The sequence below is a fragment of the Protopterus annectens genome, chromosome 5.part0, assembly GCF_019279795.1.
Source record: "Protopterus annectens isolate FY-2018-M chromosome 5.part0, PAN1.0, whole genome shotgun sequence".
NCBI lineage: Eukaryota > Metazoa > Chordata > Ceratodontiformes > Protopteridae > Protopterus > Protopterus annectens.
Window position 1 is genome coordinate 730,520,624 of NC_056735.1, and position 17,642 is coordinate 730,538,265.

General features: G+C 41.7%; 1 protein-coding gene across 1 annotated transcript in view; it reads right to left on the reverse strand.

Annotated features, from left to right (window-relative positions):
- Window positions 1–17,642, reverse strand: part of DCUN1D5 (defective in cullin neddylation 1 domain containing 5) — an 882,136-nt gene that overhangs the window by 218,534 nt on the left and 645,960 nt on the right. Inside the window, exons 6-7 of the mRNA XM_044072580.1 lie at window positions 12,300–12,408; window positions 12,113–12,217 (exon numbers count right to left, since the gene is read on the reverse strand). Coding sequence (XP_043928515.1) covers window positions 12,113–12,217; window positions 12,300–12,408 — 214 coding nt within the window. The remainder of the gene's footprint in view (window positions 1–12,112; window positions 12,218–12,299; window positions 12,409–17,642) is intronic.

Here is a 17,642-nt window from a genome sequence, read left to right on the forward strand (position 1 = left end):
CATCTTGAATTTTGGAACTTACAGAAACTTATTTAGTATAGACAGGTCCAGTATTGGTCTCCAGGTTTTGTCCTTTCTGAGTACTAGGAAAAGTCTGGAGTAAAATCCTTGCCCCTGCTCTTGTTGTGGTACTTGCTGAATGGCCCTCATGTCCATGAGGGCTGTAATTTGTTTTTGTGCCTCTGCCCACTGATTGTGTGGCAGGTCTGGCATACCTTTTGACCTTGGTGGAGTGTGAAAATGGAACCTGTAGCCTTGGGACACTATGTTCAGGACCCATTTGTCTTGGGTAACCATTTGCCAATTTGATGAAAAAAGTGCTAGTTTTCCCCCTAAGGGGGCTTCCAAAAGAAAAGTGCTGGGATCTGGCAGAGGAAAGTCATTGGGACTGTTTCCTGTAAGGTTGTGATTTGTCTTCTCTGCTTTTGGAGGTAGGAGCACCACATTGTTTAGGCCTGTATGGAGCCTTGGGGCTGAGATCTGACTCTGGGACGCCTTTATCTGCCTCTTTGTGGTCTGTCTGACACTGGAAAGCACCAATTTTTAGAAGGCCAGTTCCTGCTAAACCTGGGTGGCTGTACCTGTAAGAAATCTTTAACTGTCTGCATGGATTTTGCTTTATCCTCCATTTTTTCAACACCTCTTCTGCTTTAGTACCAAACAAAGTATCATGCTGTAATGGTGCATCTAATAATTTTGCTTTAACATGATCAGGCAGATTCTGTTCCTTTAACCAAGCATGCCTTCTAATAACAGAACCTGTAACAGCGGCCCTGCAAGAGGCCTCCAGTGAATCATAACCACATTGCAAAGTATGCTTTCCCACTTGTTCAGCTGCATGCACTAAATCCTGCAATTCCTTGTTCTCTGAACACTCAGTATTTGTCAACAATTTCTGTTTAAGCAGTGACATTAAATATTGCTGATATTTAAGCATATGAAACTGGCAATTTAAAGCCCTTACAGCCAAGGTAGCAGAAGTGTAGACTTGTTTCCCCCATTTGTCTAGAGCCCTAGAATCCCTATCAAAGGGGACAGGTTTTTTTGCAGTGGAAGCTTTAACCCCTTTGGGACCCTGAGATATAGTTTCTGGGTCAGCAGCGGGGTTTTTATATAGGAATTTATGAAAATCCGGGACCCTGTAGTATCTGTCTGGCTTAGCAGGTGCAGGGGGTAAAGAGTCAGGGGACAGGCCGGACTCTGAAAATACATCATCTACAATGTCTAGAACAGGTGGAATAGCAAGGGGTCTGTGCTGAGGAAGTAGCAGAAAGTCTCTGAGCCTTTTCTTAGATTCAGAAAAATCTTGGCTCTCCCAGTGGAAATGCTCCCTCATGGTATGCAGGGTTTCCCCAAAAGAGTAATCCTCAGGAGGAGAGGCTGAAAGAATGGATTCTTCAGTATCAGAATCCTCATACGGAAGCATGGAATAATCCTTTTCAGAAGAGGAATCAGAGGAAATAGAAACCTGATCAGAAGAATCATATTCTGTCTCTTGCCTAGGCCTCTTATCAGGAGGGGGATGGGAGCCCGATCAAAGTAATTAGGTCTTCGGCCATTTTGAGCATCTGTTTTTAGGCATGGAAGTTGAGTAGGAGAATGCTGTACTTGTTTCTTTGTCTTTAGAGCTGCTTTAGTCTTTGTCTTTGAAGCTGAAGATGGCTTAATATATAGCTGTGTAGGTCTGAAGACATCCTCAGAAGCCGATGCCTGCTCAGCGTCTCTGGACCCATCTGAGGGAATGATTTCAGAGTGTCCAATACCTTGAGTATCCAGAGGCCCAGTCAGCTCCATGTGGGAGTCGGAAACAGCCTGTGGCTCTGAGGTAGCGGGCGCCAGGGGCTGCGAAAGTGCCTCACTGAGAACCGGCGGCTGGCCTAGCAGAGACCTCGTCGGTTTTGGACCTCGGATGCCTATCCTTTTCCTTGCGTTTTTTGTAAACTCCAGTTGTCGGCTGTTCCGACGGCATTATAGAATTAAATCTTCGGCCAAAGTAATGAAATGCAAAATCTAACCGACGCTTAATAGTGCGTTGGTTAAATCTAGCACAAAACCGAAAGATAGCAACGTTGTGATCAGGGCCTAGGTAAGGAATACAGTAAGAGTGAAAATCCTTATGAGGTATTTGCTTCCCACAAAAAATACAATTGTTAACTTTTTCTGACATCGGTCTGGAGCAAGAAAAAAGTTTCCACAACGGGTTACTTAGCTTTAATGAAGACTTCGGTTCTGAAATTCGGATTTGAAAATCTCAGGAGTTGGCCGACCGGCACTTGCAAACTGCTTTTGCTTCGGGCACCGCATGGCAAGAAAGACTGAAGAAAATGGTGTCGGCTGCATCTTTTATACCCCTGGCGCACTGATGTCAGGGAAGAGGCGACAGCAACCGACGCCGGACCTAGACTTTGGAATTCTGGCCGACTTGAGGATATCCTGCCAGCAGGATAACCCAAGAGTAATGACTGCAACAGTGAAACACGATGAACATCACAAGGTTTACCAACGTTCTACAGCTCCCAATAAAAAATGCCTATGACCACAAATAATCAAGCCTCCCAGTATCACAACTCCATTTGTTCTTCCAGCTTGATATCTACAGTACAAAAGCAACAGCTGTATGGAAGGGCTTTCAAGGGTGGTTTGTGCTCTCACCGGCATTCTAGCAATGAAGACATATGCAATAGGGCCTAACTCATTAAGGGGTAGAGGGACGTTGGGGACCACAATCCCTCCTTCTCTTGTGCAAATATATACTCTTGTGCATTCACAGTGAAGGCCATTACCAAAGTGTCTTTGTAGTTAAATGCCCCCCTCCAGAATGTCTTTTGTGTTGCCTTCCCCCTCCTCTATGGAACTGTGGCATTGGACAACTACACACACCACTTCCTGAAAGATGGGCATGTCAAGCCTCCCATTCCAGCTCCATCTAACAGAACGTGGATTGGGCTGTAGTTAAAACTTGATCCCTATATACCAACAGAGCTGTCAAAAAGGAGGAAGTATTAGAATTTGGCACAAAGTTTGCAACCCTATTACTTCAAGTTTCCTGCCAAAATGTGTCAGACTATGAAATGGGTAGTATAAATAGGTACTTCTTTACTAGTCTTGTCATGTCACAGTAGTGCTTTGGAATGTTTAAATTTATAATACTTACGGTAAAGGAGGTTGCTGGAAAGGCATAGGTCTTCTATACAACATTTTATGAAGAACAGATAATTTTTATGGAAAGATGAGCACATGGGAAATATCTGACTTGCTGTTTTTTTTTTTTTTTTTTTTTTAATTACAAAGACTTTAATGGACTTGAAGTAGGAATAACTAACAGAAATCATCTTAAATCCTTTAACTTGTATCTACAGATTAATATTCCTTAAACAAACATTCTGATAAAAATCAGGCATGCCTGTGAATGACTATGCCTGTTCACAACGGCTGTAATAACAGCTCTAACTGCATCCTGATTGTACTTTAGTCCCTGAAGACGACTCAAGAATTAGCATTTTAATCAGATACCAGATCCCCTTCCTCCTCCTAACAATCCACTTCTTTACAGTGATTTGCACAGATTAGACAAAACTGTTCTCATAGGAGACACCTTGCTAAGTTATGACATCTAGTGCCAATGCATGAAGGTAAAATCCCTCTTACCATTAGCATTTGTCCAAATACAACAATCTTTAGTAAAAGGAAGGGTTCCTGAAGTGTCAAGTCCTAGAAGCCTTTAACTTTAAAGTACAACCAATCCAGTAGGGTTGTGGTTTAGATTAAATGAAAGATAAAAATTCTTATTAAATCTATAAATGATAATCAGCTCAGATTAGCTCAAAGGCCAGGTATTGTGAACTTGTAATACTCAAATCCTGGAATACTTCAAAGAAAGGAGGAATCATCATGGGCCCTTGTCACTTTTGCTTTGGGAAAAACGTCCTACTGGGGAAGAAATGTCTGAGGCAGTCTAGTTATAACCTTCCTAAGAAAGTTATGGTTTTACTAAAACTGACATCTTAAGAAGATGCAGAAGACTGCAAAGAAAGGTCTTCGTAGTCAAAGATTAATATACAGGGGGAAAAAACACTGAGGTAAAAAAAAAAATAACTTCTGAGTAAACAGGACTTCTTTTTGCTTGTCTAAAACATATGAAGGTAATTATGTATGTATGCATACAGTACAACTTAAATTCTGATCTTCCTCAGTCACCAAGAGGGACTAATGTTGGTCCCAATACTTCATTACAATTGGTTAGAATCTCTGACAATTTTTTTGTAAATGACTGTGGGTGGCATGTAGACGGAGGACGCAGCCTAAGATTCTACAAGATTTTCTGGCTTTTCTCCAGTGGAAACCAGTCTCATGTTCCTCAGCCTCAGAACTTTTTACAGAAATATCGAAAAGTCTTCCAAAGTCTGTATCAACAAAGGCTCATACTTAACTCAGTACCACTGACAAAGGCAGAAGCCCTCATAGTACATACAAATGACAGAGTGAGTGCCTGCAACTGAAAACTGGCGAGACAGAAGAGCCATCCTCATCACTGTATGAAAAAGTTTCAGAATCTGGAGGAAAGCGATACCTTCTTTAAGAGTTCAGTCCTCTTCTTAGCCAGCTTATTCACTCTTTCGGATTGTGCTAACTCCAATAAAGTATTCTGTCTCATTTTATCAGTACATTGTGGCATTTTGTAACTCAAGCACAATGATGGAGTTTCCACCTGGTGACGCCAAATATTATGCTGGCAGATAAACAAAAAGCTTTGCAGCCTTTTTAATATGATAATTCTATTATATCCCTTGATAACATCACCATAAGGATAGCACAGGGGTGTATCCATACGCATTAAAATCTATGCATGCAGCTCCTCTAAGTTATCACTAAGCTGACATCAAAGTAAAGGTCACTGAAATTTTGGTGATATCATAAGAGTATTTTAGACAGCATTTTAATTAAAATGTGCTTAATTAAAATTGGAAAGACTGGAAAGAAAATGCAGCAGGGCACTGAAGGCACATGTCATACTGCAAAAGGTAGCTATTTAATAAAGTGCCATGAGAATATTAAATACTTTGATTCTTTTCCATGGATTTTAAGATTCCATTTATCAAAAATGAAGGCCATGATTTTGCCTTTGTGGACTCAATAAATTTTCCACAATATCAAAAAAACTTAACTTTATGATCATTGTCTAAACACAAAAGGCTCTGTGAATGGAAGTCTTTTGGGATAATTTGCCTACCTCAATTGCACTTGTTGAGGTTATTTACTCAGTGCTGATATCCGTGATGAAGGAAGGTAAAATAAGAAATAAATTAAGAGCAATGTATTGGACAGCAGAAATTTCTTCTGGCAAAATGAAATATGTATGGCCCTAAAAATGGTGAGAAAGTACAGTTTTGTACCTACCATAAATGCAGATGTTCGAAGATCCACATTGCTGCAGTCCTTACACTTGGGTAGTCCGCTGTCCTCGGTCGGCCCGAATATCAAAGTATTAGGCTGACGTCGGTCAAGGCGCTTAAGACCGACATCAGGACGTCAGGGTACAAATGCGCATGACCGACGTCATATCCTCAGTCTTTTCTTGCCCCAGATGTCAGAAGACCCTAAACAGAAAGGTCAAAACCAAAAGACAGCAAAAAAACAACCAACCACCCTTGTACTAACCATATGTACAATATATACAATATTCACAATATGTACAACCCAAACCACACAACCGCCTCTAACTACAGAGGGAAGGAGGGAGTAAATTGGACTGCAGCAATGTGGATCTTGAACATCTACATTTATGGTAGGTACAAAACTGTACTATGTTCTTCATCTCACATTGCTGCAGTCCTTACACTTGGGTAGAATCCCAAAGCAGAGATAAAGGAGGATGGCAAACCTATAAAGCAGTAGGAGCTGCCAAAATGCCCTGTAAAATTGCAGTGGCAAAACCAGCCCTCGATTTAGAGTAAAGTGGAAGGTGATAATGCTTAGAGAAAGTATGCACTGAACTCCAAGTAGCTGCCTCCAAAATATCTTTAGTTGCCACCCCCCTTAAAAAAGCTGTAGAAGTGGCAGAAGCCCTAGTGGAATGAGGCCTAATCCCAGCTGGAATCTCCTTACCATGATGGGAATAACAGAAAGCAATACAAAACCCAATCCACTTAGAAATAGTTTGTTTTGACACAGGCTTGCCCTGAGAACCCAAAGCAAAAGAAACAAATAACTGCTGAGACTGCCTGAACCCTTTAGTTCTGCTCAAATAATATCGCAACTGCCTGTGTATATCCAAAGTGTGCAAAATCTTTTCCCCTTTATTTTGGGGGTTTGCATAAAAAGTAGGCAAATGAATAGTTTGGTTTAAAGCCACACTAGAAACCACTTTAGGCATAAAGGAAGGATTAGTACGCAAAGATACCCTATCCTTATGGAAAATTAAGAAAGGCTCAACTGCCATAAGGGCCTGTAATTCAGAAACCCTTCCCGCAGAGGTAATGGCTAACAAAAAAGCAGTCGTCCATGATAAATATTTCAATCTCAGCAGTAGCTGCAGGCTCAAAAGGTTGTAGAGTGAGTTTCTCCAACACAAAATTGAGATCCCAAGCAGGAGTAGGAGCTCTCCGTGGGGGTCTTATATTCTTTGCCCCTCTAAGGAATTGCTTAAACAAAGGATGAGAAAACAATGGTGGGTCACAGTCATAGTGAGCAGAAATTGCTGCAGCATGAACCTTAATAGAAGAGAAGGACAAACCTTTGTCCAGTAACTCAGTAAGATATTGCAGAGCCACACTTAAATTAGGCTTAGAAACATCAAATGCCTTTGCTGCACTCCAAAATAAAAATCTCTTCCATTTATCTGCGTACACTTTCCTTGTACTAGGCCTTCTGGCCTCCAAAATAACATTCAAAACTTGCTGTGGAAGCTGAGACCCTCCAGGGTTTAGAACAGAATATGCCAGGCTGTCAGGTGAAGAGAGTGAAGTTTGACATTGAGTAAATGACTGTTCTCCTGAGACAGCAGGTGTGGAATCGAAGGTAAAGGCCATGGAGGCTCCTGCCAGACTTCTCAGTAGTGGGTACCAGTGCTGTCGAGGCCAATCTGGAGCTATTAAAATCATCTTTGGCTTGTCCTGTCTGACCTTCAGAAGTACCTTTGGGAGGAGAGGCAGAGGTGGAAAGGCATACACATGAAGATTGCTCCAATTGAATGAAAGAGCATCCACTTTCCAAGCTGTGGGATGAAACCTTTTGTGCAAAACTTTGGCAGCTGGTAGTTTAGTGGAGAAGCGAACAGATCTATGTCTGGAGTTCCCCATGACACTGTCAATTTCTGAAATACATGAGGATCCAATTTCCACTCGTGGGGATCCATAATTTGTCTGCTCAACACATCTGCTAAGGAGTTCTGTGCTCGGCAGAAACCTTGCCTGAAGATTTAGCTGTAAACTGAGAGCAGTCTCCCACAAAATCATTGCTTGTCTGCATAGAGGATAAGAATGTGTTCCCCCTTGCTTGTTGATGTACCACATGACAGTTGTGTTGTCTGTTAGAATCAACACCTGCCCTGGAAGAAGTAAATCCTTGAAAGCTATTAATGCAAATTGGACTGCTAACATCTCCTTCAAGTTGATATGTAGATGTAGAAGTCTGGCAGGCCACGTGTCTTGTATCCACTTTCCATTTAGATGAGCTCCCCAAGCTTTGTCTGAGGCATCTGTCGTTAGGATCTGACTCACCTCTGGCCGGGTCACAGAGAGTCCCTTGTTTAGGTGACATTCCTGAGCCCACCACAAAAATTCCTTTTGGATGCAAGGTATTATCTGAATGACAGTGTCCATATCTTGGCAGTGCTGTGTCCATACATTTTTGAGATACCATTGTAGCTTCCTCATATGCAGTTTGGCATTGGGAAGCACCAGAATACAAGATGCCATGAACCCCAAGGCTTGAAGGACTGTCCTTGCAGTCAGCCTGGACTGATGAGACAATTGATGGAAGTAAGGAGAAAGATTCTTTTGTTTGTCCGGGGTCAAAAAGGCCATCTGGGATGCTGTATTCAGTCTCACACCCAGAAAGCACATGTCCTGAGAGGGTACTAGACTGGACTTTATTTCGTTCACAGAATACCCCAGGCATCTTAGCACTGCTATCACATAGTGTAAATGAAGAAGAAGTTCGTCCTTTCCTTGAGCCAGAATCAGGCAATCATCCAAATAAGGATAGATCTGTATTCCTCTTAGCCTGAAGAAAGCTATCACTGGAGCCAGAACCTTCGTGAACACTCTGGGCGCAGTAGATAAGCCAAAGGGCAATGCAGAGAACTGATAATGAGAAGTCCCAGCCCGAAAACGCAGATACTTCCTGCAACTTAGCCTGATAGGAACATGAAGGTAAGCCTCCTTGAGATCCAGAGTCACCATCCAGTGATCTTTGCCCAGCAGAGATAAAAGCTGTTGTAACGTCAACATTTTGAACTTGGGAATGTCCAGATAAGTGTTGAGGATAGATAAATCCAAAATTGGTCTCCACGTGTTCCCCTTCCTTGGTACTAGGAACAGGCGAGAATAAAATCCTAGGCCCACTTCTGGCAGAGGGACCGGATGTATGGCCCCTATTTGGAGCAGCAGAGAAATTTGTTTGTGAGCCTCTAGTCTTTGCTGAGGAGGAACGTCCGGCATGCCTTTGAAAGGAGGCAAGGTATGGAAATAAAACCTGTAACCTTGGTGTATGATATCCAATACCCATCTGTCTTGGGTAATCAAACTTCAATTTTCCTTGAAGAGTGCCAACCTTCCTCCCAAAGGTGCTGCCAGGCAAGAAGGATCTGGCAGCTGAAAAGGTAGGTCATTGGGCCTGTTTACGAAAGGACTGGCCCCTGCCCTCACCTGAAGATTGTGCAGGAGAACTCCCTGTTCTAGGTCTGAAGGAGCTCTGAGCTCTGCCCCTACCACGTCTAGATCTACCCCTAGACTGTGAATCATAAGAAGGGTACGTCCACCCCTTAGCAGGCCAATTCCTACTAAACTTGGAGGCTGGACTTGCAAAAAATCTTTAACAGTCTGCATAGACTTAGCCTTGTCTTCCATTTTCTTCAAGACTGACTCCACAGGTGAACCAAACAACACATCAGACTGTAAAGGAGCATCCAAAATCCTTGTCTTAACATGTTCAGACAAATTCTGATCCCTCAACCAGGCGTGCCTGCGAAGAACTGACCCAGTGGCAGCCACCCTAGACGAGGCCTGTATAGCATCAAAACCACATTGTAAAGAATGCTTACCCACCTGTTCAGAGACATGTACCAAATCTTGTAGTTCCTTACACTCAATGCCTTCCGCCAGAGCATCTACCTTAGACTTCAGTTGAGAAAGAAGATAGTTTTGATATTTCAACATGTGAAACTGGCAATTCAAAGCTCTCATAGCTAAGGTGGAAGAAGTATAGACTTTCTTTCCCCATCTATCCAAAGCTCTGGCCTCTATCTGGAGGAACCGGATTTTTTTACAACAGAGGCCTTGACACCCTTAGGTCCCTGACTAACAGTTTCTGGGTCCGCCCTAGGACTCTTATAAAGATATTTATGAGCCTCAGGCACCCTATAATACCTATCCGGTTTAACAGGAGCAGGAGGCAAAGAATCAGGATTAAGTGAAGCCTCCACAAACACATCTTCCACAACATCCAGAACAGGAGGTATAGCCAAAGGCCTATGCTGGGGTAAAAGCAAAAATTCCCTAAGCCTTTTCCTGGAATCAGAGAAGTCTTGACCTTCCCACTTAAAATGTTCCCTCATGGAATGAAGAGTCTCTGAAAAAGAAAAATCCTCTGGAGGAGAAGCAGAAGGAGTGGAATCATCTGCATCAGAATCAGAATAAGGAGAGTACTCCTGCAAGTCTTCAGCCGAAGACTCTGAAACGTCTGAAGCCTGCTCAAAACTCCCCAACTCTGGTTCCACCCTAGGCCTCTTATCTGGAGGGGGCAAAGAACCTCTAATCAAAGTAATTAAATCTTCTGCCATTTTAAGCATGTGCTTCTTGGGCACAGATCCTGAAGAACCAGGAGTGACCCCAACAGAAGCTAAACCTGGCCTGCCTCTGGGAGAAGCCTTAGAAACAGAAGGAGAGGGCCTAACCACCCTAGGAAGGGAGGGGAGTACAGTAACCTGAGAAGCCCCTTCAGCCTGACCTGCCTCCTGAGAGGCCACATCCTGCAATAACAAAGTCTCCCCCTGGGACTCCTGAGAAGCCTCCGGCGGAACCACCGGTTCCACTGACGTCTCTAAAGAACCGGCGTCCGGTACGGACGACTCTTCTTGCCTGGGCTTAGCTGCCTTGTCTTTGCGCTTCTTCGAAGAAGCGGGCGTCGGAGCATCCGACGGCATCTTATAATTGCACCGCTTCCCAAAGACCAACCTGGCACAATCTAACCTTCGCTTAATAGTGCGCTTATTAAACTAGCACAAAAGCGACACCCAACAACGTCGTGCTCAGGCCCCAAACAAGGAATACACCAAGTATGATAATCTCTATGCGGTATCTGTTTCCCACAAGAAATACAGTTATTCACTTTTTCTGACATCCGGTAAACCACTGAGGCAAGAAAAAACTAAAATATTCCCCAACGGGGTACTTAGCCAACTTTGACTCGGTCTGAAACTCCGAATTCGAAAAATTTCAGAACTCCGAACGGCACTTGCAACGCTGCTTCTGCATCAGACCATGCGGCAAAAAAGACTGAGGATATGACGTCGGTCATGCGCATTTGTACCCTGACGTCCTGATGTCAGTCTTAAGCACCTTGACCGACGTCAGCCTAATACTTTGATATTCGGGCCGACCGAGGACAGCGGACTACCCAAGTGTAAGGACTGCAGCAATGTGAGATGAAGAACATCAGGAAAGAATATGTAACGGAGAAAAAAGGGAGCCACATGTCTATGTCTGCATTCTCAGCAACAGACCCAAGTCGGATTCTCATGAGAAAAAAGCTGTTGAGCCTTTGCAACTTCTGCCTGGGAAAACAAACTGCATATACCACACATTTAAAATTACACTTCTTGAAGCACAGCCATAGCGGCTTCATTTGGTGCCACTCTCCGATAGGGTGCCCCTCAACACAAAGTTGAGGAGCAAAAAAAAAGGCTTTTCCAATCTGCCACTCCTCTTTTCTTTAAGGAGAGGCACGAGGTCCAACCACCATCACACTTAACTGTCTCATAGAGGACATATGAGAAACAAATTAAAAATGAATCTGCAAAGTGTGACTGTAGCAGCTGCCCCCTTCCCCCCACTCTAGCTATGCTTCTGTCCTGAAGATCTTAAGGCACCACAGGCAGCAGCTGACCAAATAAGTGGAAGGAGCAGAGTCTGACAGAGTAGGATTACAAGCTAGGTGCATTCCTGGTGGTGTTACTGGGTAGGGGTTATGGTAAACATGTCCAGAAAGTGGAAGATGAAAGAAGAAACACAATGCAAGATAAAAATTTACAGAGTGGCTGCTGAAAGTGCTGATGGGGGGTAGAAAGAATGGGATGGGCTAGAACTAAAAACAGTGTGAGTGAATTAGATTGCATGGAGGAGACATGATGGGAGGATCAGATGAGGAAGTAAGATGGAGAAAGAGTATGGTGACAAGTATGGACCTATGAATTTGCATGATCTGTTCAGATAACCCATGGGGTGAAAAAGGGAACATCATTTAGGAGTGATTAGATTGGTGCATTTATGTACAATACATTAAAGTACTGTGCAAATACGTTGTTAATGAATAATTTCCAATAAAAGACTAAATGCAAAAAATAAATTACTATAATGGAGGTAGAGCTGTCCCATTCTGTAGACTTAACTTTGATCTCTTTAATCTCCACTTTTATACTGTGTTATTAATAAAGGTGTTAGTCAAGCATTAACAGTCAATTGAGTATACTGGGGTGGGATAACAGAATAAATGAAAACCCAAACATTAAAAAACGCAACAGACGATAACAGCAGGTCTAGGAACACTTAAAACAGCTGAAAATACAAATACTGAACTAATTTCTGCTTCTTAACTGAACATACTGGACCATACCAATAAAATGTAAATGTGTTAAGAGCTGTGGTTCAAAGGTACCTGGATGACAAACACTTACCTCCAAGAACTGGTAAAAAACTGAGAACAGGGGCCATGTTCTTCCCAATACCAGAGCTAACATAGACTTTGCAGTGTCGAGATCAAGGCTACGCTGGTCTTTATCCTAAAATAATAAAAGACATCACATTTTTAATTTTTTTCATATGGCAGATAGCTGAAAATTCAAGAGTTAAGGATATACTCACCCTAGCAAAATCAAAAGCATATCTGTAGATATTCTTAAATGTTGCAGTATCGTTAAGAAGTGACCTCAAATAATCAAATTTACTTTGCAACTTTTCTGTGCAGTCACACCTTAAAAACAAAACAAAAATTTTTTTCTGAATTGCATTTAATGTTACTTGAAAAAGAATATTCAAGCTCTAAAAAGTGTTTAAACCACAGAACAAAACAGAATGATTGATTCAAACTAAAGAAAAACATTTTAAAATGAGTATGCTTCTTCTGAAAGAAGTCAACAAAAAGCAGACAAGTTACAACAGAAATTTCTTTAGAAATTATAATATGCTACGTTCAAATACCCAATCACACCATTTTCCATAGCTCCAATGACATTCACTTGAAGACCCTTCCCTTCCACACCTCTAATCTACATATGGAAAGGCAAAGATCAGACAATGGCAAGATTCAATTTCCATCCTCAAATAAAATTACCACATCACAATTTTCGGATGTGACTGAATATATTCATTTGCAATATCCAATTATACAATTCAACCGTCTGAGAACCAAGAGCATATCCTGGCAAGCAATGGGCCCATAAGGCCAAAAACCAGGCCTGAAAGGATTCCAGTTCATCACAGGACATGCACACACATCTAAAAGACCAATAAAGAGCACCACAAACTTGCCTACTACACAATCTTTGGGATAAAGTAAGAAATTAGAGCTTAGAGCTAAAACAATGTGAGCAGAAGGAGAAACATGTAAACTCCACACAGTAGCTACTCTAGCCAGAAAATGAATTGTGACAATTTGCTCTATCTATGAGATAGCAATGCTAAATGCTGCTCTACCTTGTTGCTAGCATGTGATAAACAACTTCTATGGCTTGAAGGAGACTCGCCATGACAATCAAAGAACTTGCACTGCAGCACTAACAGGTGGATCTCCAGAACTGACAGAGGAGGCTTTTAAGTATGTTCATTATTCAGCTGTAGACACAACCAAGAACCCTTATTCACAATCACAGTCATATTCAGAAATCCTGTGACTCTGTGGGAAGCCCCAAAGGAAAAATGAGGGCCCCCCAGCCTCTAAATGTGTAAACATTACCAAAGTACCAGGTACTTAAAGTGGTCAGACTAAGGGATAAGAAAGAGAAGACATGAATACCAAGTGGAATGTCCTAAAAAATAAAGCCATCCATCCTCAACCCCTTTTTCCCATTTGCAAATGGGGTTGGGGTGTCACTTCAACAGTGACAATCACCTCGAGCCAAGGTTTACACCACCGGGTGGCTAGCCCTGCCACAATAGTTCATCTGTACCACTCGCACACACATTTATAAACACACACACACACACACACACACACACACACACACACACACACACACACACAGCCAATTTAGTGTGTTCAATTCACCTACTGCATGTCTTTGGAATGTGGAAGGAAACTGGAGTACCCAGAGGAAACCCACGTGACTGCAAAGAGGACATGCAGACTCCACACAGAAGGCACCCCGGCCTTAAATCGAACTGGAGAACCTCTTTCTGAGGTGACAACGCTAACCACTGCACCTCCATGGCAAGAAACGTGCGGCCAAATTGTTCTACAATTAAAAGAAGTCTCAAGCCCTATCACACAAAGACATGCTGAAGAGATATCCACAAGAAAAAGATGATCCATAAAAGGAACAAGGAGCAACTAATTGGGAACACATTTAAAAGGTGGACTTTTAAGCAAACAGCAAAACTCCTAATTAATGCCTCAGAAAAAAATGCCTATTAAAAACCACCCCCTCAAACACAATATTTGCTTGGGAAGCATCACCAAGGCCCTAACACTTACTGCAATTAATAATCTCGACAATAAACAATGCAGATACGATCAATGCTTTTAGTGGTGACAGTCCTCAGATGCTTTTAACTTGCACTGCAGCAGAGCGCAGACTATTATGCCTGTACAAAACTATGCAATTTTCTTAATTTTTTGCTTGCTGAAATGACTGATTCAGTCAAACATGAAATTGGTCTGAAAATGAGAATGTTGTGCCTAAATAACGGACTGCTGACTTCCTTTCACTCTTTTTTAGGTTATCTATCACTTTCCACCCAGCTTCAAGAATCTTAATTCTACACAATGACTAAAACAAAAACAGTTTATTAATAAATTAGTATGTATTTGCATGCAAATATAGAATTTGTTTGGCACCCTAATGAAATGTCAGTACTTGAAATACTGAGTTCTGACATGCCAAAAAATAGACACACCAAAAATGAAGGAGAAGAGTGAATACTGAACCTCAGTCTTCTCCTTTAAACTTCTATTTTGCAGGGGACAAGCCCCACACACACTTCGAATGCATGCATACCAAATCAGAGACCGACATACCTTACAAAAAAGAAAATTTCTAAGAAATGGCAATCTCAGACTCGGTATATGTAAGCCTGGAGTTTCAATTTCTACATTACAGAACTTGCCAATGTGGGTCCCTACATTTGAAAAGGTTACCAATTTAACAAGGGTAGAACACTGATTGATCCATGGGGATCTATTTCAGATTTAGTGAGGGAGGAAAAGTACATATCCAGAAATATACATAGTAAATCTACACAACATTTGACACGGAACATCCAACTGCTTGGGGCTACTATAGTTCCCACATATGCTCCTTGGTTGCTAAGGAATGGATGTAGCTTTACAAAGTCAAACCCAAGTCCCTACTCCAGACTTTGCATGCCATGTGCTTCTCTGCAGCACAGCTGTCAGTACTGCAGCAAGATCAGATAGTCTCCCCATCAGTTCTTCCAGTACCAAATTCACTAGTCAATCTTGGGTTCTCTAGGTCACAGCCAAAGATGTATCCCCTTGTGCAGTGCAACATCAAGGAAATAATTACTATATAACATTAATCAGTGAGAGGCAGTGCAGCAGCAAGGGTGGAGTAAAAAGGGCAGCTGTCCTGGTGACAACTTGTAAGGGTTGCTGCATCGGAGTTTGATAACTTAAAAGCTGTTATTTCTGTATGCTTAATAGAAGCTTGTAAATTGTATATCTTCTTGCTTTAGAGGTGGTTAAAATGCATTAAGCACAAAAAACAGAAGAGTGACAACACAGTTTAAAGGCTGTGATTGTAATAGACCGCCTATAAACTGTTAAAGGGTTCTTAAAGATCTGATACTTGAGCAGATGCCATTAAGAGATAAACTGCCTGTCTAGGTTTTCTTTTTATAGTACCTAAATTACCTTAAAAATTGTTTATAAGCCTTCCAAAAGTGATCACAACATTCAGCTTATAAACTGTCAAGTTGCTCTTAAAAACATCTGACATTTCAGTGAGAAGCCTACAGAGATTCTCAACAACTGACTGCAGGTAGGCTTCCTCAGTTTCTGAAAATTAAACAGTATCCTCAAATTCACCTGAGTAGTAGAACTTACAACACCATCCAGATATGCAACCCAGATGGCACAGATGTGATTAGCAGTTTGGGCACTGGTGGAGTCAGCTATGGAGAAAGAGTGAAAGACACTGATTCACTTGGCCAGCCTTCAGAGACAGAAACTCAGTTTGCTGAGATACGGTCATCTAGAAAAAAAACTAGCGTGATAGCAAAGCAGAAAAAAGACTGAGGATGTGCACTCAGCAAAATGTTCTATATTGCAGATGGGAGATACAAACATATGCAGGAGCATGCACATGTCTGACCGCAGCACTGTAGGAGTGTTGCATTCCCAAGGCTCTCGCAACGGTTAATGGAACTTTGGTTAAAACAGAAATACTGATGGCTGCCTACATGAGGGTCAGTATGCAACAAAACATTGCAAACACATTAAAAAAAGCCATAAAATCACCTACACAGCAGTCTCGCAGATTCATGTTTGAGAAATAGAAGACCAAAAGAAGAATGAAAAAAAATATCAGGGGAGAGGAAAAGGGTTGAGCCACAAAAAAAGTGTAAATCACCATAAAAGTACAGTGAATTCTCCACACTGAAGTATTACAGTTACTCATTATATACAAGGAGAATCCAAGCTATGAATTATATTTGGGGGGGGGGGGGGCATGTCAGCACACCTGAATACTACATCTTCAACCCAACATGACTCTGTCCTCATTACAGCACAATTATTGCTTTGAAGAATTTATTAATACTGTCAACACAAATAGAAATGCTTAAAGCCTAGTCTCCATCATCTTCACAGACTTAACAAAAGATGTTGACAGTCTCCCACCAGAAACCTTTACATAATCTCTCAACCGGACAGTTCACCAGCTCTTCACTGTAATTGTTCCATAGCTACCTCTTACAGCACAAGCAGTGAAACTGAAAAAAAAAAAAATTTGCCACCTTCTTGTGTGTAACTACTGGTGTCCTACAAGGATCTAAATTAGGCTCCATACTTTAAACACATTCATCAATGATCTCTGCACTGCTACAACAAATGCTACCATAGTTCAATAAGCTGATGACTCGACCCTAATCTGCTCTGCTACACCTCCCTCTAAATGCCTAGACCTTGCACAACAATCAAAATAAACATGGCTAAATAACTCACAACTACTACTAAACCATGAAAAATAAATTACTGCTCTTCACCCCAAAACACATTTCTACCAAAACAGTATCCAGTACAGTCTCTGCCAACACCACCATGACAGAACAAGTAAACCCCACAAAATTACTGGGTGTCTCCATAGATGGCCACTTGAAATTCTACCATCATGCATCACACATGGTTAAAAAGCTCAAACACTTGGTGCATTACACATACTAAAAACTTACCTCACTGACATAGCCAGATAATGTACAGTCTCTACCTTTACTGCCATCTCTCCTTTATGCTGCCCCAATCTTTGAGTATCCCAAATGTCCAGACTTGAGCAATGTTACAATAAGACAGCCCAATTTTCAGTAAACTACAACAATGGTCAATTAAACCAATATGCTTAAATGTAAATTTGCAGATTACTTGTACACCTGTTTACTACGCTCTTTATGTATTTTTTTACAGATGTTTTCTCTTAGGAAAAAGTTTCATAGCTCATTACATAATGTTGCTATAGCAATAACCCACACCTGGGTGTGGGTAATGCTGGATTTACCCACGGTTGGTGTGGTTTGGTCCCGAGGGCGAAGCCCGAGGGACCAAACAAAGACAACTGTGGGTAAATCCATTACCCACACCCAGGTGTGGGTTATTGCTATTATACCATGGTGTTAGTTTGTTTTGTATTATGTTTGTACTGTTGTTATTTATGTTTTTGTTTGCTTTTTTTCGTATTCTTCCACTTTGTGAGATAAAATAGTCCACACTTTCAGTTTGTGTTTATTGTTTATTTCTGTTTTAATTTAAATACATGT